We start from the raw sequence: 16,091 nt of genomic DNA on the forward strand, positions 1-16,091 counted from the left end.
AAAGTGACTACTCCACCGAATTTGAAGTACTACAGTAGTACCATAGATTAAAAGAGTGTCTAGGTACTCCTTTAATCTATGTACTACTGTGGTCTGTTCACGTGAAGGGGATTGCAAAGTACAAGTAGGCTACTCTGCAATCTTTATCTTCTAATACAAAATTCCAACAAGTACATAAAATTTAATTAAGCAAGGCTTAATGACTGGTATTACATTTTTAAAACAAACGGGTGCCTAGCCTAGTAGATACTACAAGTAGAATACTTCACATGACTTCACACAAGATTTTTGTTTCACAAGAAATTTTCTATTAACAGTTGTAAAATAAACTATTGATTAAAATTGAAGTCAATCTCATTGACCCCATCGACATCGATGATTGACCCTCGCGTGATTCTTTTATCAAGGTCCAAAGCAAAAATTAAATTATTGTTGGATTGTTCTTGATCTCTGTCGTCAAACAGCTGGCGTTTAGTTCCTGTAATCTGATTGGTCTGTTCTGTTCATTCTCGGTGGCCTTTGACATTGACAGACGTCTTGTTTTGTTTCTTGTTTACTTTTACTATACTAGGCCTATTGTCTTGTGTCCGTGGATTTGAACTCAAAGTGAAGTGTTTTAACATTTTAGGACTTGTAAATACGTAATATTATTTAATTTTGATTAGAATAACAACTTATCCGTCATATCATCCCATCAGTTCGTCATTGCCAACAGTAAAATCCGATTGTTCAGTTTACTTACTAAGAAGCTATTCATAGTGAATAAGAGGTTAACTTAAGTGATTTGAGTGTGTCAAATTAGTTATCAGTTTTCTAGTCAGTTAAGTTTAACACAGTTAATTAGTTACACTTTGGTCAATTATTTAATGTTAACGTGGTGAAGTTGCATTGGTAAGGAACAAGAAGAGGCAAACAATGCTTAGTCCACATTCAATTTTTTTAATGTTGTTTATCATCCCTGCAATTGAGCCTGGAACAGTTCACCCAGTTATTTTTAGTAAGTACCTAAGTTATCTGTAATTTATCTTAAATTTAAAAGGCTGCACTTTACTTTAGGTCCTTCATTCATTCGAATGAAAATATCGATTATTCAATTGTTTCATTCGATATATCGTTTGGTTAGTAAGGTTAGTTTAACCTTGCCTAACTAACCAAACGATATATCGAATTAAACAATCGATTAATCAATATATCGATCGATATTTTCATTCGAATGAGTGTAGGACCTAAAGTAAAGTGCATCCTTTAAAAAAACCATTCCTGGGACATACCAGTTTATACTCAGTTTTAGTAAGGTTAGGTCAGTATTGCTTGAATTTAACTTACTTTCCGTAAACTCAAAATAATAGCCTAAAGATCGGATAGGCCAAAGTCAAAGTCCTTTATTCAACCAGATTAACAATACATTGCATTGGCCAAGTCAAGAGATTACATTTTTATGAAATTAATTAACTACTAAATACATTATATACAAATTGTTTTCTTTTATGTTTAATAAGGTTAAAGACTACGGTACCAGGAAATTCCCGGACGCTGTAGCAGACCTTATTTATCAACATGGACTTAACTAATTTCCTGAATTTTCCGATGTCCTGTTCGGCTTTCAAAGGGAGAGGGAGGTCATTAAAAAGTTTTACTGCATTGAAGTGGAAATTTTTCTGAAAGAAAGTGGTTGAGTGTCGTGGTACTGAAAGATTGAAATTGTTGCGGAGACGATAACTATGGATACTTGGAGAGCTATATGATGATTGGTTTTTCTTGATAAATGATAATGTTTCTAAAATGTAAATGGAAGGGAAAGTTAGAACTTTATGTGATCTGAAGACATCTCTGCAGGATTGACGACGGTGAAGGGAAAAAACAGTTCGGAGAGCCTTTTTTTGAAGCCTGAATATGAACTGAGTCCTTTGGCTTTCACACCCCCAGACAGGTACAGCATATGTCAGATAAGGATAAACTGGTCCATAGTAGGCTGTCAAGAGGACCTCACACGAAACAGTATGTTTAAGAGTGCGGAGCATGAAAATCCCAACAGGTATCTTGTTTGAAACGTGATCGATATGCTTGTGAAATTTGAGGTTCTCGTCTAGAATTAAACCAAGGAACTTTACATCTGGGGAGGGGAAATAGTGGTATCATCAAGAAGAACATGTATGTCAGTGGATGTGCGATGCTGAGCAATGCTAAATTGAAGGAGTGTGGTTTTGTTGGCATTTAAGATTAGTTCATTATCCTCACACCACTGAAGCAGGCAATTGGATTCAAGAAATAGGGTCTGTTCTAAGGCCTGAATACTGGGATTGAATAATGGTGATAGAAGTGTCATCGGCAAAAAGGCATATGTTTGCAAGATTCAAGCTGGATGGAACATCATTTATGAAGATAAGGAAGAGAATCGGACCCAAGACGGAACCCTGGGGCACACCTCTCCTGACTGGGACTTCTGAAGAGGAATGGTTCTGCAAGTAGCCACTTTTATTTACAGCTGGTATCATAACAAACTGTCGCCTGTCTTTCAGGTACGAAGAAAACCAAGCATGAGCTACTCCTCTAATGCCCAGATCATTCATTTTTCTCAACAGTATATCATGGTTCACGAGGTCAAAAGCTTTGCTAAAATCAAAGAACATCCCTGCTACTTTCTGACGTGAATCCATATCCCTCACCACTCTGTTTATGAGACCAAGCATGGCACTGGTTGTCAATCTGTTTTTTACAAATCCGTGCTGGTTTTCATATAGGATGTTTTGGGACTCTAGGAAACTCCATAATCTATTAACCATTGCTTTCTCAAATACTTTACTAAAGGTTGATATTAAACTAATAGGCCTGTAGTTATTGCAGCTGGTTTTGTCCCCTTTCTTGAAAACGGGTCTTACCATTGACAGTTTTAGATTGGAAGGGAATTTTCCCTCAACGAAGGAGCAGTTAATCATGTGACAGAGTGGTGATGAGATCAGACCTGAAACGGTTTTCAGTAGTTTCGGAGATATTTCATCAACTCCTGAGGATCTTTTATTCTTAAGCTCACTGATAATGCTTTTGATTTCTTCTTCAGTCACTGGTTTCAAGAAAAATGACGATATTATATTTCTATTGTTTAAATTGCAGGAGTTAGGAGGATTTCTCACACCTTTGTTGTTATAGCCACCAACTTCAGCAAAAAAACTGTTAAATCTGTTGCACACTTCATTGGGATTAGTAATGGTTACACCACCACTGTCATCCTTAATACAAATACTATCCATTGCCTTCTTTTTTCTTGGTCTGTTTTCATTTATTACTTCCCAAATACCTTTAGTTTTACTGTCTGATTCTTCAATCTCGGCAATTACCATTTTCGTCTTTAATTCTCTAATTAGTTTTCTATATTCATTTTTTAATCTCAGATAGTATTGTCTTAGAACGTTATCAGAGTTGAGGTGCTTTGTCTTCTCATAGTATACAATACATTGTTCTTTTAGCTTTAAAAGTTCAGCTGAAAACGAAATTCGTCTTTTGTTTTTTGAATCGAGCTTTTTAATTCTTTTTGGAAATGCAATGTCAAAATGATAACTTAATGTACTATTGAAAGCATTAAACTTACTATCAATATTCTCAGCTTCGTACAGATCTCCCCAGTTCTCTAGCTGAAGGCAATGTTTAAAAGTCTCTATATTGGTGGAATTAAAACTCCTAGCGTACGTAAATTTCGCTCCTGAACGATCAGTAGGCAAGTTAGTGTTGATCAAAATTGATTGAGCATAGTGGTCGGACAGACAAGATTTTATGACATCGCTCCTGAGGTTGTTATTATCGTTTGAGAATATGTGGTCGATCAATGTACATGAGCCCAAAGCTTCCCGTGTATAGGAGTGGACCACATTTAGGAGGCCTACCTATAAATTTTATTTAGGCTATTTCTTTTGCAGGGCCGTGAAAAACAAACTGGGAAACAGTGGCGTAACTAGAACAGCCACAAAGGGGGGGGGGCAACCAGGGGGTCTGGGGAGATCGGGGGCACCCCCCCCCTGAAAATCTTTTGTAAACTAAACTTAAGTCTCCAAAATGGCACTTTCATACCATTTCTATGTCCAAAGTTATTGTGACAGGGCGGTCGCCTCCCCTCTGGTTCCGCCACTGCTGTGAACCATTTCTGTACCGGTACCAGTGTCCAAACTTGTACATGACTAGGCCTAACTTACCTATTGGATATGTAAAGGAGTTGGCAGGAACTTTTCTGTGGATAGACTTCCATATCTGTTGGCTCAAACAACCGAATTAAAATATCGATTGATATATCAATTATTCGATATATCGTTTGGTTAGTTAGAAGGTTAGGTAACCTAACCTAGCCAACCAAACAATATACCTATGTATGTAAGTATAGAATAAAACAATCGAATAATTCAGATTTTCATTCGGTTGTTTGTGCCAACAGATACGGAAGTCCATCCACTTCTCTCTAAGACTTAGGCCCTAAATGGGCTAGGAGAAACCACAGTTTCAGTGAACACAATATTTAGATCGTCCCTACTGTTGTCATTTCACAAATGGATCTGTGATCTGATCTTACATTTTTTTAGTTCCAGGGGACGGAGGAAGCCAAGTTGATGCTAAGCTTAATAAACCCGAAGTCGTTCATTATATATGCACCAAGACTACAAAAGATTTCTTTAACATTTGGCTCAATATGGAGTTGCTGGTGCCAATTGTAATGGATTGTTGGGTTAGTACCTAACTTATATTAAACAGTGGTGAACACAGAAAAAAAAACATTCTCTTAGAATTTAACTAAATTATGAAATCTACTTTCTTACTTCCATAGGCCTACTTTATGTTTCCGTCCTTGGTCCAGAGGCAGGAATAGTAGGAGAGGTCAATAGGTAAACTTTGGCCTACACTAATAATAAATCATCCACTTAAATAATTTGTTGGTTTAAGTTAGTTTTACATTTTTTGATATGGAAAATGTGTCATGGGAAATTCATTGAGTAGGCTTAAACAAAATTTACAGATTAGCTAAGTGTGTTTAGATTCAATTTGTCTAAATGCTAAATGTGATGAAACATGAAATTAATCATTCAGACTAACTTACGACTAGAAAGTGACCTGTATCACTTTGCCTAAAAAGGTAGCCTTAGCATTATATCTACCACACCGGTAAATCAACTTCTAAATAGATTTTAATTAGTTTATAACAATCTTTCTAATCTAACTTAACCTTAAACATAGACCACCGTTAGGTTCAAGGTTATAATTATTATTAGGTGTTATGACATTCTCAGCTTGACCTCTCTCTGAAGATTGATCTTCTGGTTGCAACGCCTGACCACAACGTGAACATCGCATGCCGTCAAAATTTATAGAGACTAGGCCTACCAGTTGTAAAAGATTGTTCTTAATTAGTGGGGGAGACTGTCATATACCTGAATCTATCTTGACAACATATGTCATTTTAAAAAATGGTCATGACAGATGTTTATTGTTTACATTTACACTTTTACACTCTTCTAGTTAGTTGTTCATCTATCCTTATATATAATACGTGAAGGCGATTTCTACGAAACACTAAGTTACTCCTCCGTTAATAATGGACGGATTTTTACAAACAATGTGTCAAAATTAAGTATTTTTTGTGTAGACGCCCCCTTTTACCAATTCCTGTAATAAAAGTCCTCGGGCTTTGCCCCACAGGCCATCAAAATCCCAATGTATTTTTTGAATAAAATATTTTTTTTTACTTAAACAGACGAATAATTTGTATTAATTGCACACTAAAACAGCTGTTTATAGTTAACCCATGATACACACAAGAGGATTCGTTTTCAGTTTTGATAACTGAAGTGGAGTCATTGATTACATTATCTTTGAGTTGACTCTTTTAAGTAATCTGAAATTATGACTGTCATTCGTTTTGAAATAAAGCCTGTAATACTTTGCAATTGCTCGAATTCGAGCAACAGGTGCACTAGTACTTTATTTAATACGCAAGCAGGTTTTTTGTGACAATTACTCCTACGAAACTACTGAACCGATTTACATGTTCTTGGTGTCATTGGAAAGAGCTTAACGTGAAGTTGTGCAGAAAACTTTCTTTTTTGGAAATAATTAGAGGGTGAGGCATTGAGGCCCTTTAAAAGTTCATATTTCTCCATAAGATTAACATGGGAAACAAAAACTGTTTTGAAACTCCAGCTGTTGTCAGAAATTAAAAGTGAGAAGAAGAACATATGGTAATTGTAAACAGTCAATAAATTTGCTAATTTAACAGTTAGTTAGCTACAAACATTAACTTACTCGGTTGAAATGAAATAGTCTAATTTGAATTTGGGTTGGCGTAAATATTGCAATGGAAAAAACGAGAGAGCCTGGATAAATATACTAAAAAAAAAACTGAATTAACACTATGCTGCATTTCTTAGTAATCATTGAAAGAGCCGATTTGCAAACTATGGAAACATAAGAAAGTCATAGAACACCACCAAGGAGAAGAAATAGAAATAATGTGTTTTTTTTTAAATTTATAATCGTTTGGACAACCTAAAGCGGCTATGAGTAAGGCTATTTGTAGAAAACACTAAAGAACCAGATCAGCTTTTGAAAAATGATATTTACAAGAAATGTTGATTATATTGATCTGTTATATACATCTTGAGTATTCCATTATCTTAGAGTCGATTCTTTTTTAAAGTCATCAAAAATTATGACTGTTATTCGTTTAAAATAACGCCTGTAATAATTAGCAATTGCTAGATTTCGAGCAACAGGGACACTAGTTACTAGTTATTTGTGCAACTAGTGAGAAAAGTGAGCAATTGACTCACTCGAGAGAAATCCTTACTCACGAGCCGTAGGCGAGTGAGGAATGGTTTCTCGAGTGAGGCAATTGTACTTTGAACTCGAGTTGCACATTATACTTTTCCTACAGTTACCATAAAACAAATAAATTTGTGAAGAAACATAACCTATTTTTACACAGAAGTGAACTTTTAATATAACATTTAATGTGAAGTGACAAATACAACAGTACAACAGCTGACCAGCTGATTTACAGCCAGTGCTGCCAACGTATTTCGCACGCATACGACGTTGCCTGCATGTTACGCGCTCACTATTTCGTGCCTTCACGTTGCAAATCTGGAGTGAGACAAAGTAATTAGAGTGAGACAATGTTAACATTGTCTCACTGATGAGCGAATTGGCCACTTTGCTTTCTCAAATCAGTGAGAGAACATGTACATTGTTAGGTAACTGTAGGAAAAAATTATTATGCAAGGCAGTTCACTTTTTAGATATTCAATAAAAATAATTGACATCTTATCCAGTGTGTGAATTTAACAGTACAAATAAGGCTACCAGTTGGATTTACAACACTATATTAAATCCTTATTCTGTTGTTTTAGTCAGATACTATTTACAAACAGTAGCCTAAGTTTTTAAGTAAAACTTTCAACTTCACCAGATCAGGTCAAAATTTGTTTTATATTTGTTACCCATTCATCAACCAAATGTAGGCCTAACTTCTTAATTTTGTAGGTTGACAATATGAGGTTGGTGTATGACAATGCCACTCGCACCACCTCCAATGCCCCTGGTGTGGAGTTGAGGATTCCGGGATGGGGCGACCCCTTTGTGGTGGAGTGGCTTGATCCAACCAAGGCCTCATCTGGAAGCTACTTTAAAGACATAGGCAACGCTCTCACTAGCCTCGGTTGGGAGAGGAATGTCAGCATCAGGGGAGCCCCTTACGACTTCCGCAAAGCTCCTAGTAAGTGCTTTAATCCAAGTTGGAATGTTTTGTTTCACTACTTTGACGTCACTGTATGGTGCCTGATAAAACATGCATTGTAATTCAAAAGTAGAGTCTGGAGTGTAGTTAGGTTAAAAACCTAATTGATAGTTTTTTAGTAGTCACAGTCTCACTAAATGTAAAGTAAATACTTGTTATGGGAAACCACCAAACATGCAAACATATTTTTGTAAAGTGGCAACAAGAAACCTCCCAAAGCATATATTTTATGTGGCTGGTTTTCAAATTTCTGTTAGCCTAATCCAAGTGAAAAACGTCCCGTCCTCTCATTTTACACTCAAACCTTCTCGACATTCTTAAGCATGTTTAGCATAATAATTAACACACCAATTTGCTTCTATTAGGCAACAAGAGGACATGATCTAGCTAGAGTGCATAGCTTAATGCTCTCCCATCAAAATGTTGTGGAACATCTAAAAAAACAAAACTGTTGAAAACTGCAGCTCTGATTTGATTACATTTGGCGTCACACCAACGTGCGTATTTTAACTCAGAGATGAGTGTTAATGAAAGCTTTGCTACTGACTAAGATCAATTTGTTCTTTAGCCAGGACCATTTCATTAAAAGTTCAATGATCAAAGAAAGCTGGGCCAATTTTCAAACCATGAATGACATATTGTTCAAGACAGATTTTAACACAATTGACTGCACCAGTAGTCTATTGTAAAAGGTTCTTGGCAACCACCACCATAATTAATGTGTTAACTTTACTTCAAATGTAAATAATAATAAATGTTTAATTTTCCGATAACTAGGCCTATGCATTCTGGTATTTTTAGTCACAAATTTAACCATTTTTCCAGATGAGAACCAAGAGTTCTTTGTGAAGCTTAAGGCTCTAGTAGAAGAGACATACAAGACTAACAACAACACTCCAGTCGTCTTGTTAGCACACAGCATGGGTGGCCCGATGTCACTGTATTTTCTACACCAACAGTCGCAAAAGTGGAAGGATCAGTACATTAGGGCGATGATCACTCTGTCAGGAGCCTGGGGAGGATCTGTTAAGGCGATCAAGGTCTACGCTGTCGGTATGTGTTGAGATACCCTGAATAAGTTAGTGTTCGACCAATTATGGAGGAGTTAGTATTTTAACAAATTTTGGGGACATGTTTACCCAAAGAAGAAGTGTGACTTGAAATCTGTGGCAACTCCTTTAGATGAGATTTTAATCCCTAGCATGTCTTTCTTTTATTATTATTTCCAGGCTGGTAAAGCAACTGGGCATTCAGTTGACATACCAGGACCCTGAGTCTGCCCCTCATACAGAAAAAAAAACAACTGGGCGTATTCCCATCATGCAAACACATTTTTTGACTGGATCTCACATTTTTTGACTGGATCTCTCAAGTTTTTTTTTTACCTAATAACTTTTTTAAGTAAGCCATAAAATAAGGGCCTGCATCCTCATAACACAAATATTGGAATAGTGATAAAGATAGATGTTTGTGTTGTGTAGCTGTACTATCAGCTCCAACCAATCAAGGTTAATTCTTATTCCTTCTCAGGAGATGATCTTGGTGTGTACGTTCTACGTCAGAGTGTTTTACGCAACATGCAGATTACTGCCCCATCATTGGCCTGGCTCTTACCTTCTTCTCTATTTTGGAAACCTAACGAAGTCCTCGTGGAAACCTATGAGAGAAATTACACTTGGAGTGACATGAAAGACTTCTTCCAGTAAGTCAATGCAATAAGTCAGGGGTCTCCAACATTTTTTACTCACGGGCCACATTAACAATTTTTGGAAGAAAGGCGGGCCGCCAACGCGGACCGCCAACGTTTCCGTATAGAAGAGTAGCCCACCCCCAAATAGGTAGTTTTCTAATAAAGATCTCAGCGAAGAAGTTTGAACATTTTTGCTGATTTTTTTGCGCTATATAACCTTTTGACTAACTAAAAATTCTTTACGTTTTAGTGTCAGTAACGCTGTGACCAATCAAAATAATTGACCTCTCTCACATATTTTTTATGAGTATATTTATGTGTTTTTCATATTTATACTTATCAAAACCAGTAGGCTTATGATTATTCAAATTCAAGAGAAAGTTAATATAAATTAATTTTACAGCTTCATATTATTTACCAAGATATTAGTTTTATAATGGAAGTGTTTAAGTAGGACTGAGAAAACACAGGATGACACAATACCAAATATTTTCGATGTACTACTAGTTTACTTGATTGAAACATTTAATTGTAATGACGATAAGAATAATTGACAATGAGCTTACAAGGTATGTAGCTAAAATATTAACAGTATTTGCCAATTTAAGGTCAGGCAAATGAGGATTAAAGTTGTTTTTCCTGTTTCAATTCAAAGGTTCACTTAGTTTGGAATAGCTGTATTAAGATAGCTTAATCACTATACATGCGTAAAGCTAACTTTCTCTTATTGGAAAAAACGTGGAAAGGCTGAGAGAGGTGTATTATAAACATATTTATACAGGATGATATCTGGGTATAGAGCCAACCTGGGCACCGAGAATTGTACTTGAATTCTGTATGGACTAAGAACTAGAATAGCCAATAAGTCTCAATTCATTGCTGGCATTACATTGGTTCTCTTTTAACGCCATAAGTGAATCACGATCACTAGAGATCATCACATTATTGCTGATACCACACAATGCAGTCGCGATCGCGGTATTGCCGAGTCCGCAAATATGCTTGCGAGTGTTGCCATGATCGTGAATGATCATGCTATCACCGAGACCGCAACATTTACTTACGGTTGTTGATATTGCCAAGTTGCCCCAGTGTGGCAAAGTTCTGTGGTGGTAGAAGAAAACTGTTGAAATCCTACTATATAATGATAGAAATATGCCCCCCAACATTTATAGTCTTTTGTTCTCTTGTTGTTATGGTTTAGGCTGTTAGTTTATCAGTCGGTTATGGTCTAAAGTTTTAATTTTGTTTTCAGGGACATAGAGTACGAGGTAGCCTGGGAGATGTGGAAGGACGTTTATAAGTTTACTCTGGACTTCACAGCTCCAGGGGTTGAGGTGCATTGTCTCCACGGTTACAATGTACAGACTGTTGAAAGGTGAGATGACAGGTGCCAATTAGTTCGTTAGGTTCGAGTAGGTTGGTTTTTAAAGTTGAGAACAAATCCTCGGTCATTGTTCATTCATACTATAGGGTTCAGGAAATCGGTAACCTGAAATGCTTGACTCTCCAAGTACTTGGCTATTCAAAATGTACAATCCATTTGCTTCGTTCATACAATGTAGAAGTTCTATCTCAATAGTTCTGAAATTGACTTATGCTAACATTTGGAGTTTTAATCAAGTTTTTCAGTGTCGTCTAGCCAAGAAGGCAGCAAGACAGAAGTTCAAAATATATTTGAGACTCTAATAGCTTGCATTGTCTGTTAATCTCTAGCAGTTATGCAGAGAGAGCTATGTAAGTGTAGAATTGTAAATTTACAATATATGCAAAAACTAAAATACTGTTAAGTTTGAATTGATGCTCAACAAACATCATAGTTCATACAGTCTTGATGAGCCGGTTGTGCCTTGTTAGTTATCTACATTAATTCTTTGGTGGCTGAAGCTTAGGTGATCAATGAAACACGTGGTATTGCTTCAACTCAATGAACTCTTTGCTTTTGACAAGATATTTGCTTTGATTAGCAAATATGTAGATACTTTTGAATAATAATATTAGTGGTCTGTAGCCTAGGCTAGACTTTTTACTTTGGGTTGGATATAAAATTTTGATTTTCTGGGCTTGGAACAAAATAATATAAGGACGGGCCGCCAAAATTGGGATGCTTTGGAACGTATTCTTAAAAAACCCATAACTGTCATACTATAAAATTGGTTATACCACTTCTGCAATCACGGCAAAATTGTGAACAAGAAACAACAAAATTGCAAACACCCACTACGGTCGTGGTGAAATGTTAGACACATTCTGCAACAGAGGAATCGTGAACACCTGGGACACGAGGAATCGTGAGGCTACGTTAATGTGAAATAGTGAACTTCTTTTGCAATCGCGTACATAAAGGTTCTACGCCTGCTGGAATCAAGATGAAATAAAAAAAACCTTTCGTTTTTGTGGGGGTATGATCTTTGTCTCCTACATTCACAGTAAAGTGAACATCCTTTGTGATTGCAATAACATCAGTATCTTATCCCACGATCACATTAAAATCGTGAACTTCTTCTGTATTTGCGGGGACATCATCTTCGTCTTCTGCTATCACAGTAAAGTTATAATTGTCTCCTGTGGTCGCGGAGACTTCATCTTCCTTCCTTCCTCCATCGGTTATGAAAAAATCAGGATTTTCAATCGCACAACCTTCGCAGATGCTTTCATTGGAAGAATAAAAGCTCAGCTTGAAAATTAAACCCCCATGTGTGATCTACTCCAAGCTGGTTATCAAAACCCAGAGGATGTTAAAATAAAATTACTATTATGTAATAGAAAATGGAGCGGAAGGTTTATGGTAAATTCACGCAAAAAGAGTACTAGAAAAAAATGTCCTTAGTACTCACTGGAGTTATAGGAATTCACTCTGCTATTAACCTTTCAATGTTTACTTAATTTCAGACTTGTCTACAAAAAAGGAAAGTTCCCCGAGGGCAGTCCCAGTTTTGTGTTTGGTGACGGAGACGGAACAGTAAACAAGAGGAGCTTAGAAGGTTGTCTTCACTGGAAGGGCAACCAAAAGCAGCCGGTGTATCACCAGACATTCCCCAACATGGATCACATGGATGTGTTGAGCGATGACAGGATCATAGATTACATTTCAAAACTGTTTGCTTTCAAGCTGTGATGTTAACGCTAGTTTATATTTTGATCTCTCTCCGTCGAACAAATAAGTCACTGGGTTCATAAAAGCCAGCTTTTGTTAGCTGTACAGTAGGTTTTAAGTGTTCTAAAATCCAAATACAAAATACCATTGATTCTTGTTAGACCAATACTGTTGGGCTGTTAAATTGTGCATAGTAAATTTTAATGATCATTTTTCCTGACAACCAAATATTATGCTACTGAATCACAATAATGATTTTGTGACAAAATTTACCATATTTTGGCAAACATTGATTGCAGTTTGTTGGAAAACCAGTTTGGTTGGACTATCACACATAAGGCAGTCCCACATGTCCCACATTTGTAGAAAGTGAATGGTTTCCTAGCTGGTAAGGCAGAAGTTTCTTGTTCGAAGTCCATTCCAAAAGTTATGAGACGGTTTTGTCACATTTTGTCGGGGTGTTATTGAATTTGTGTTTTCTCACATTCCAATTCTTAGTTTTAAGAGGTAAACCAAAAAATAACCATGTAGGCTATGTTGTATTATTAAGACCAGCAGTTCTGCATTCTGTTTCTTAATTCTTAACTACTCATTGAATGAGCCAAAGAAAATAAGTAGAACCATAGATAAAACATACTCCCTTAGTAGATTTCTCATCCTTATGGAACAGCTGAAGACAATTTTATTGTTAGTTCATGTACGGTTTATGTAGAGGTCGTGTTTTGTTTACAATTTGTTTCCCGTTATTACAGCCATTTAAAACCTCGTTTAACCAAATAATACGATCTAATCATAAACAATAACTTGTCCCCTAGTTATATAACCAAACAGTAAAGCACAAATCACGAAATTAACCCTAAAATAATGGAAACAAAGTTTCATCGACACTAGCGCCTTTGTGTCACGTACATGAACTAGACACGAAAAACGTGCTTCAAAATTTACAATGGGATGAGAAGTCTACTTGTGTTGGTTAGTCTATGGTAGAACTTATCACATACATGCAAGAGTGACATGATTTTTAATTTGTACACTGTAAGAAAAACATTAACTTATTTAATTGTAAATAAATCAAACCTATTTGTGAATACATTTATCATTATTTGAAACTGATGCATTAAGCTATTTTAAAATGAATATTATAGATTTTAAGATTTCCTTAGGGTACCAAATTATTATGTTAGGTTAATATGGTCATTTTATAGTAATGTTAAATTTAGTGAAAGTAATTGAATGTTTAGTTTGAGTTTTATTACCTGGAAATTTTACTTAAGTGTGTGACTTATTTTTAATCCTAAAGCAAGGGAGATTATTATTTATAAGTTATGATCAAAATATCTTTGTTGCTGTGCTGAACCACAGAGAACTAAGGAACAGAGACAACTTGCTTATGGCACAACCACGCGATTTCAGCTCTGGTATGTTGGGACGGAAATATACTTGTGACAAGCTTGAAAGAGCCCGAACGCTGAGCACTGTGCGGAAATTCCTGTTGCACAAGGTCTTCCTCCACCTTGAGTGTTGTAGATTATCACGAATTGTGGATAATTTTAGGGATGCACTGTGGATGCGATGCTCCCTGGTGTGGATTAACGTCCGCACTAGTGAGTACTATGACTACCCGCAGTACTATCCTAATAATTAGACCAATTCGTTAATTATGAGGAAAAAATGTGGTTCGGATTCCACAATAAACTGTAGGTCCCTTAGTTGCCATTAGCTGTATGGGCTATTAATTAACAGCTGTGTCTAAGGAACATGTCGGCCTTAGTCACTAACAAGACTACAAGATCGCGCCACTCATCCTACACTCATCCTTCATTCATATTTGGGTTAAAATATGCACATAGTGGCGTCCCCATCTTAAATAATTGATAATTTATTGATTGATTGATTGTAGTACATGAGGGCGAGAGGGGAGGTGCAGGATTTCACCCTAGACACCAGCAAAGTGCTAGGCACCATTTAAGTGTACCATCCTCTGTTCCTTAGTTCTCTGTGACTGTACATATATATTTATTTATGTATATATTCGTAAGACAAACTTTACTTTGAAATTGTTTTGATAACTTGTCTTAATTCCCCTGATATCACACAATGAATACAAACCCTTGAAGCGCAATGCCTTTGTAAAAAATTCTGTCTGGAAATATTTGAGTTTTTGATGGTTCCCGCGGTGGTCGCTAGGTAGACTATCGCGAGCACGCCGCCAAGTCAGCTGACTGAGTGAGAGAGAGTGAGACAAAGAGTCTGTTTAAAAAGAGAGAGAAATATAGTAGCATGGCCGCCACGCGAGCGATCGTAGCGGTGGCCGCACAAAGCTCATTTTGGCGGCAAAATTCCAGTCTGACTATTCTCCATAAGCATTTTGCTTCTTAAAGGGTTTGTATTCATTGTATCATATTAATATTTGACACACTGGTGTCAACACATGGTGGGAAGATTCAACAAATTTATATACAATACTTTTTCCAAAATAGACCTCTAGTTATTTGGAAACTCGGGTATATGGTTCCGCTATCATATCATTATTCCAGTTAATCAACAATTTACTGTTATGATGTCGATTCCAATAAATTTCAATTCGTGTTTCTTTAGGTTGTTATCACATTTTGATTAAAACATAAAATTTAGTGGCATTCAAAACGAAGGGGCGTAAGTACATTGGCTTATCAAATGTACTCGTGCCCCTTCCTCATGCAAATGTTTAATTGTACTTCATCAAATACCATTCAATGTTTTTGGATATCAAACCTTAAGTACTATTCAAACCCACATTGTTTATAACAGTAGTTTGAACTATTTAATAAAAAAACCATTAGTAATAGGCCTATTTATTAAGGAAAATCAAAGCTGTAATTTATATCATTTTTAGTTTATTGTCCTTTAAGCAATATCTTTAATGGAATTATTTATTTTATTTACTTTATACCTAAGAAAATTAGATATTAGTGGTTTGTGATAGAACTATATGTCTTAGTTATTGTAATTATTTAAATATATAAATTTTATAAAAAACATTGCTTTGTAACTTTCAACCCTTATCTATCAGAATAATGCGGACATTTTCCATCTCGTTAAGTAAAAAACCACAACTTTCAGGATCCCAGGAGCCCTGCATTGAGGTGGCTTCTGTTTTAAACCCCTGTCATCGTTATTTTCTGTAGTCTTTATAAATCTGAACTCTGTGCTTGGTCATTGAGCTTTGATTTTACAGAACATCTTTGCATTTACTGTACTATAGCTTAAACCCTATCAATACAAAAAATGCCACTGTTAATTAAATAATCAATGTTTTTTTCACTTGTGTTGGGGAATCAAAATAATTATTAGAGATTAATGTTAAATAACTAACAAAATCATCAATATTTGTTTGAAACATTTTTTCAGTTTCATTGTTTCAAAGATCGAGTGTTCTTTATTCAGGCTTAAACCTTAACAATACCGATGATACAGTTATGGCCAGGTCAATTGTGTGTTTTCAAACACTACAAACTACCAACTGTGACAAGGTCAGTCATATCTTGATATCT

General features: G+C 36.0%; 1 protein-coding gene across 1 annotated transcript; it reads left to right on the forward strand.

Moving 5' to 3' along the window:
• Positions 1–559: 559 nt before the first annotated feature.
• LOC129001385 (phospholipase A2 group XV-like) lies at positions 560–15,490 on the forward strand. Its single transcript, XM_054428637.1, has 7 exons — positions 560–997; positions 4,566–4,708; positions 7,519–7,750; positions 8,597–8,824; positions 9,302–9,473; positions 10,717–10,839; positions 12,354–15,490. The coding sequence occupies exons 1-7, from the start codon at positions 916–918 to the stop codon at positions 12,577–12,579; spliced, it is 1,206 nt and encodes a 401-aa protein (XP_054284612.1). The 5' UTR covers positions 560–915; the 3' UTR covers positions 12,580–15,490.
• The last annotated feature ends 601 nt before the right edge of the window (positions 15,491–16,091 follow it).

This window comes from Macrosteles quadrilineatus, unplaced genomic scaffold, assembly GCF_028750875.1.
Source record: "Macrosteles quadrilineatus isolate MER2022 unplaced genomic scaffold, UCM_ALF_1.0 Scaffold_8__2_contigs__length_117827958, whole genome shotgun sequence".
NCBI classification, from domain to species: domain Eukaryota; kingdom Metazoa; phylum Arthropoda; class Insecta; order Hemiptera; family Cicadellidae; genus Macrosteles; species Macrosteles quadrilineatus.

Excerpts from the sequence above, each read along its gene's own strand:
- LOC129001385 (XM_054428637.1), top strand. The coding sequence starts at position 916 with ATGCTTAGTCCACATTCAATTTTTTTAATGTTGTTTATCATCCCTGCA. Across the intron at positions 998-4,565 it reads AGTTCACCCAGTTATTTTTA|TTCCAGGGGACGGAGGAAGC; the intron begins GTAAGTACCTAA and ends ACATTTTTTTAG. Across the intron at positions 10,840-12,353 it reads AATGTACAGACTGTTGAAAG|ACTTGTCTACAAAAAAGGAA; the intron begins GTGAGATGACAG and ends ACTTAATTTCAG.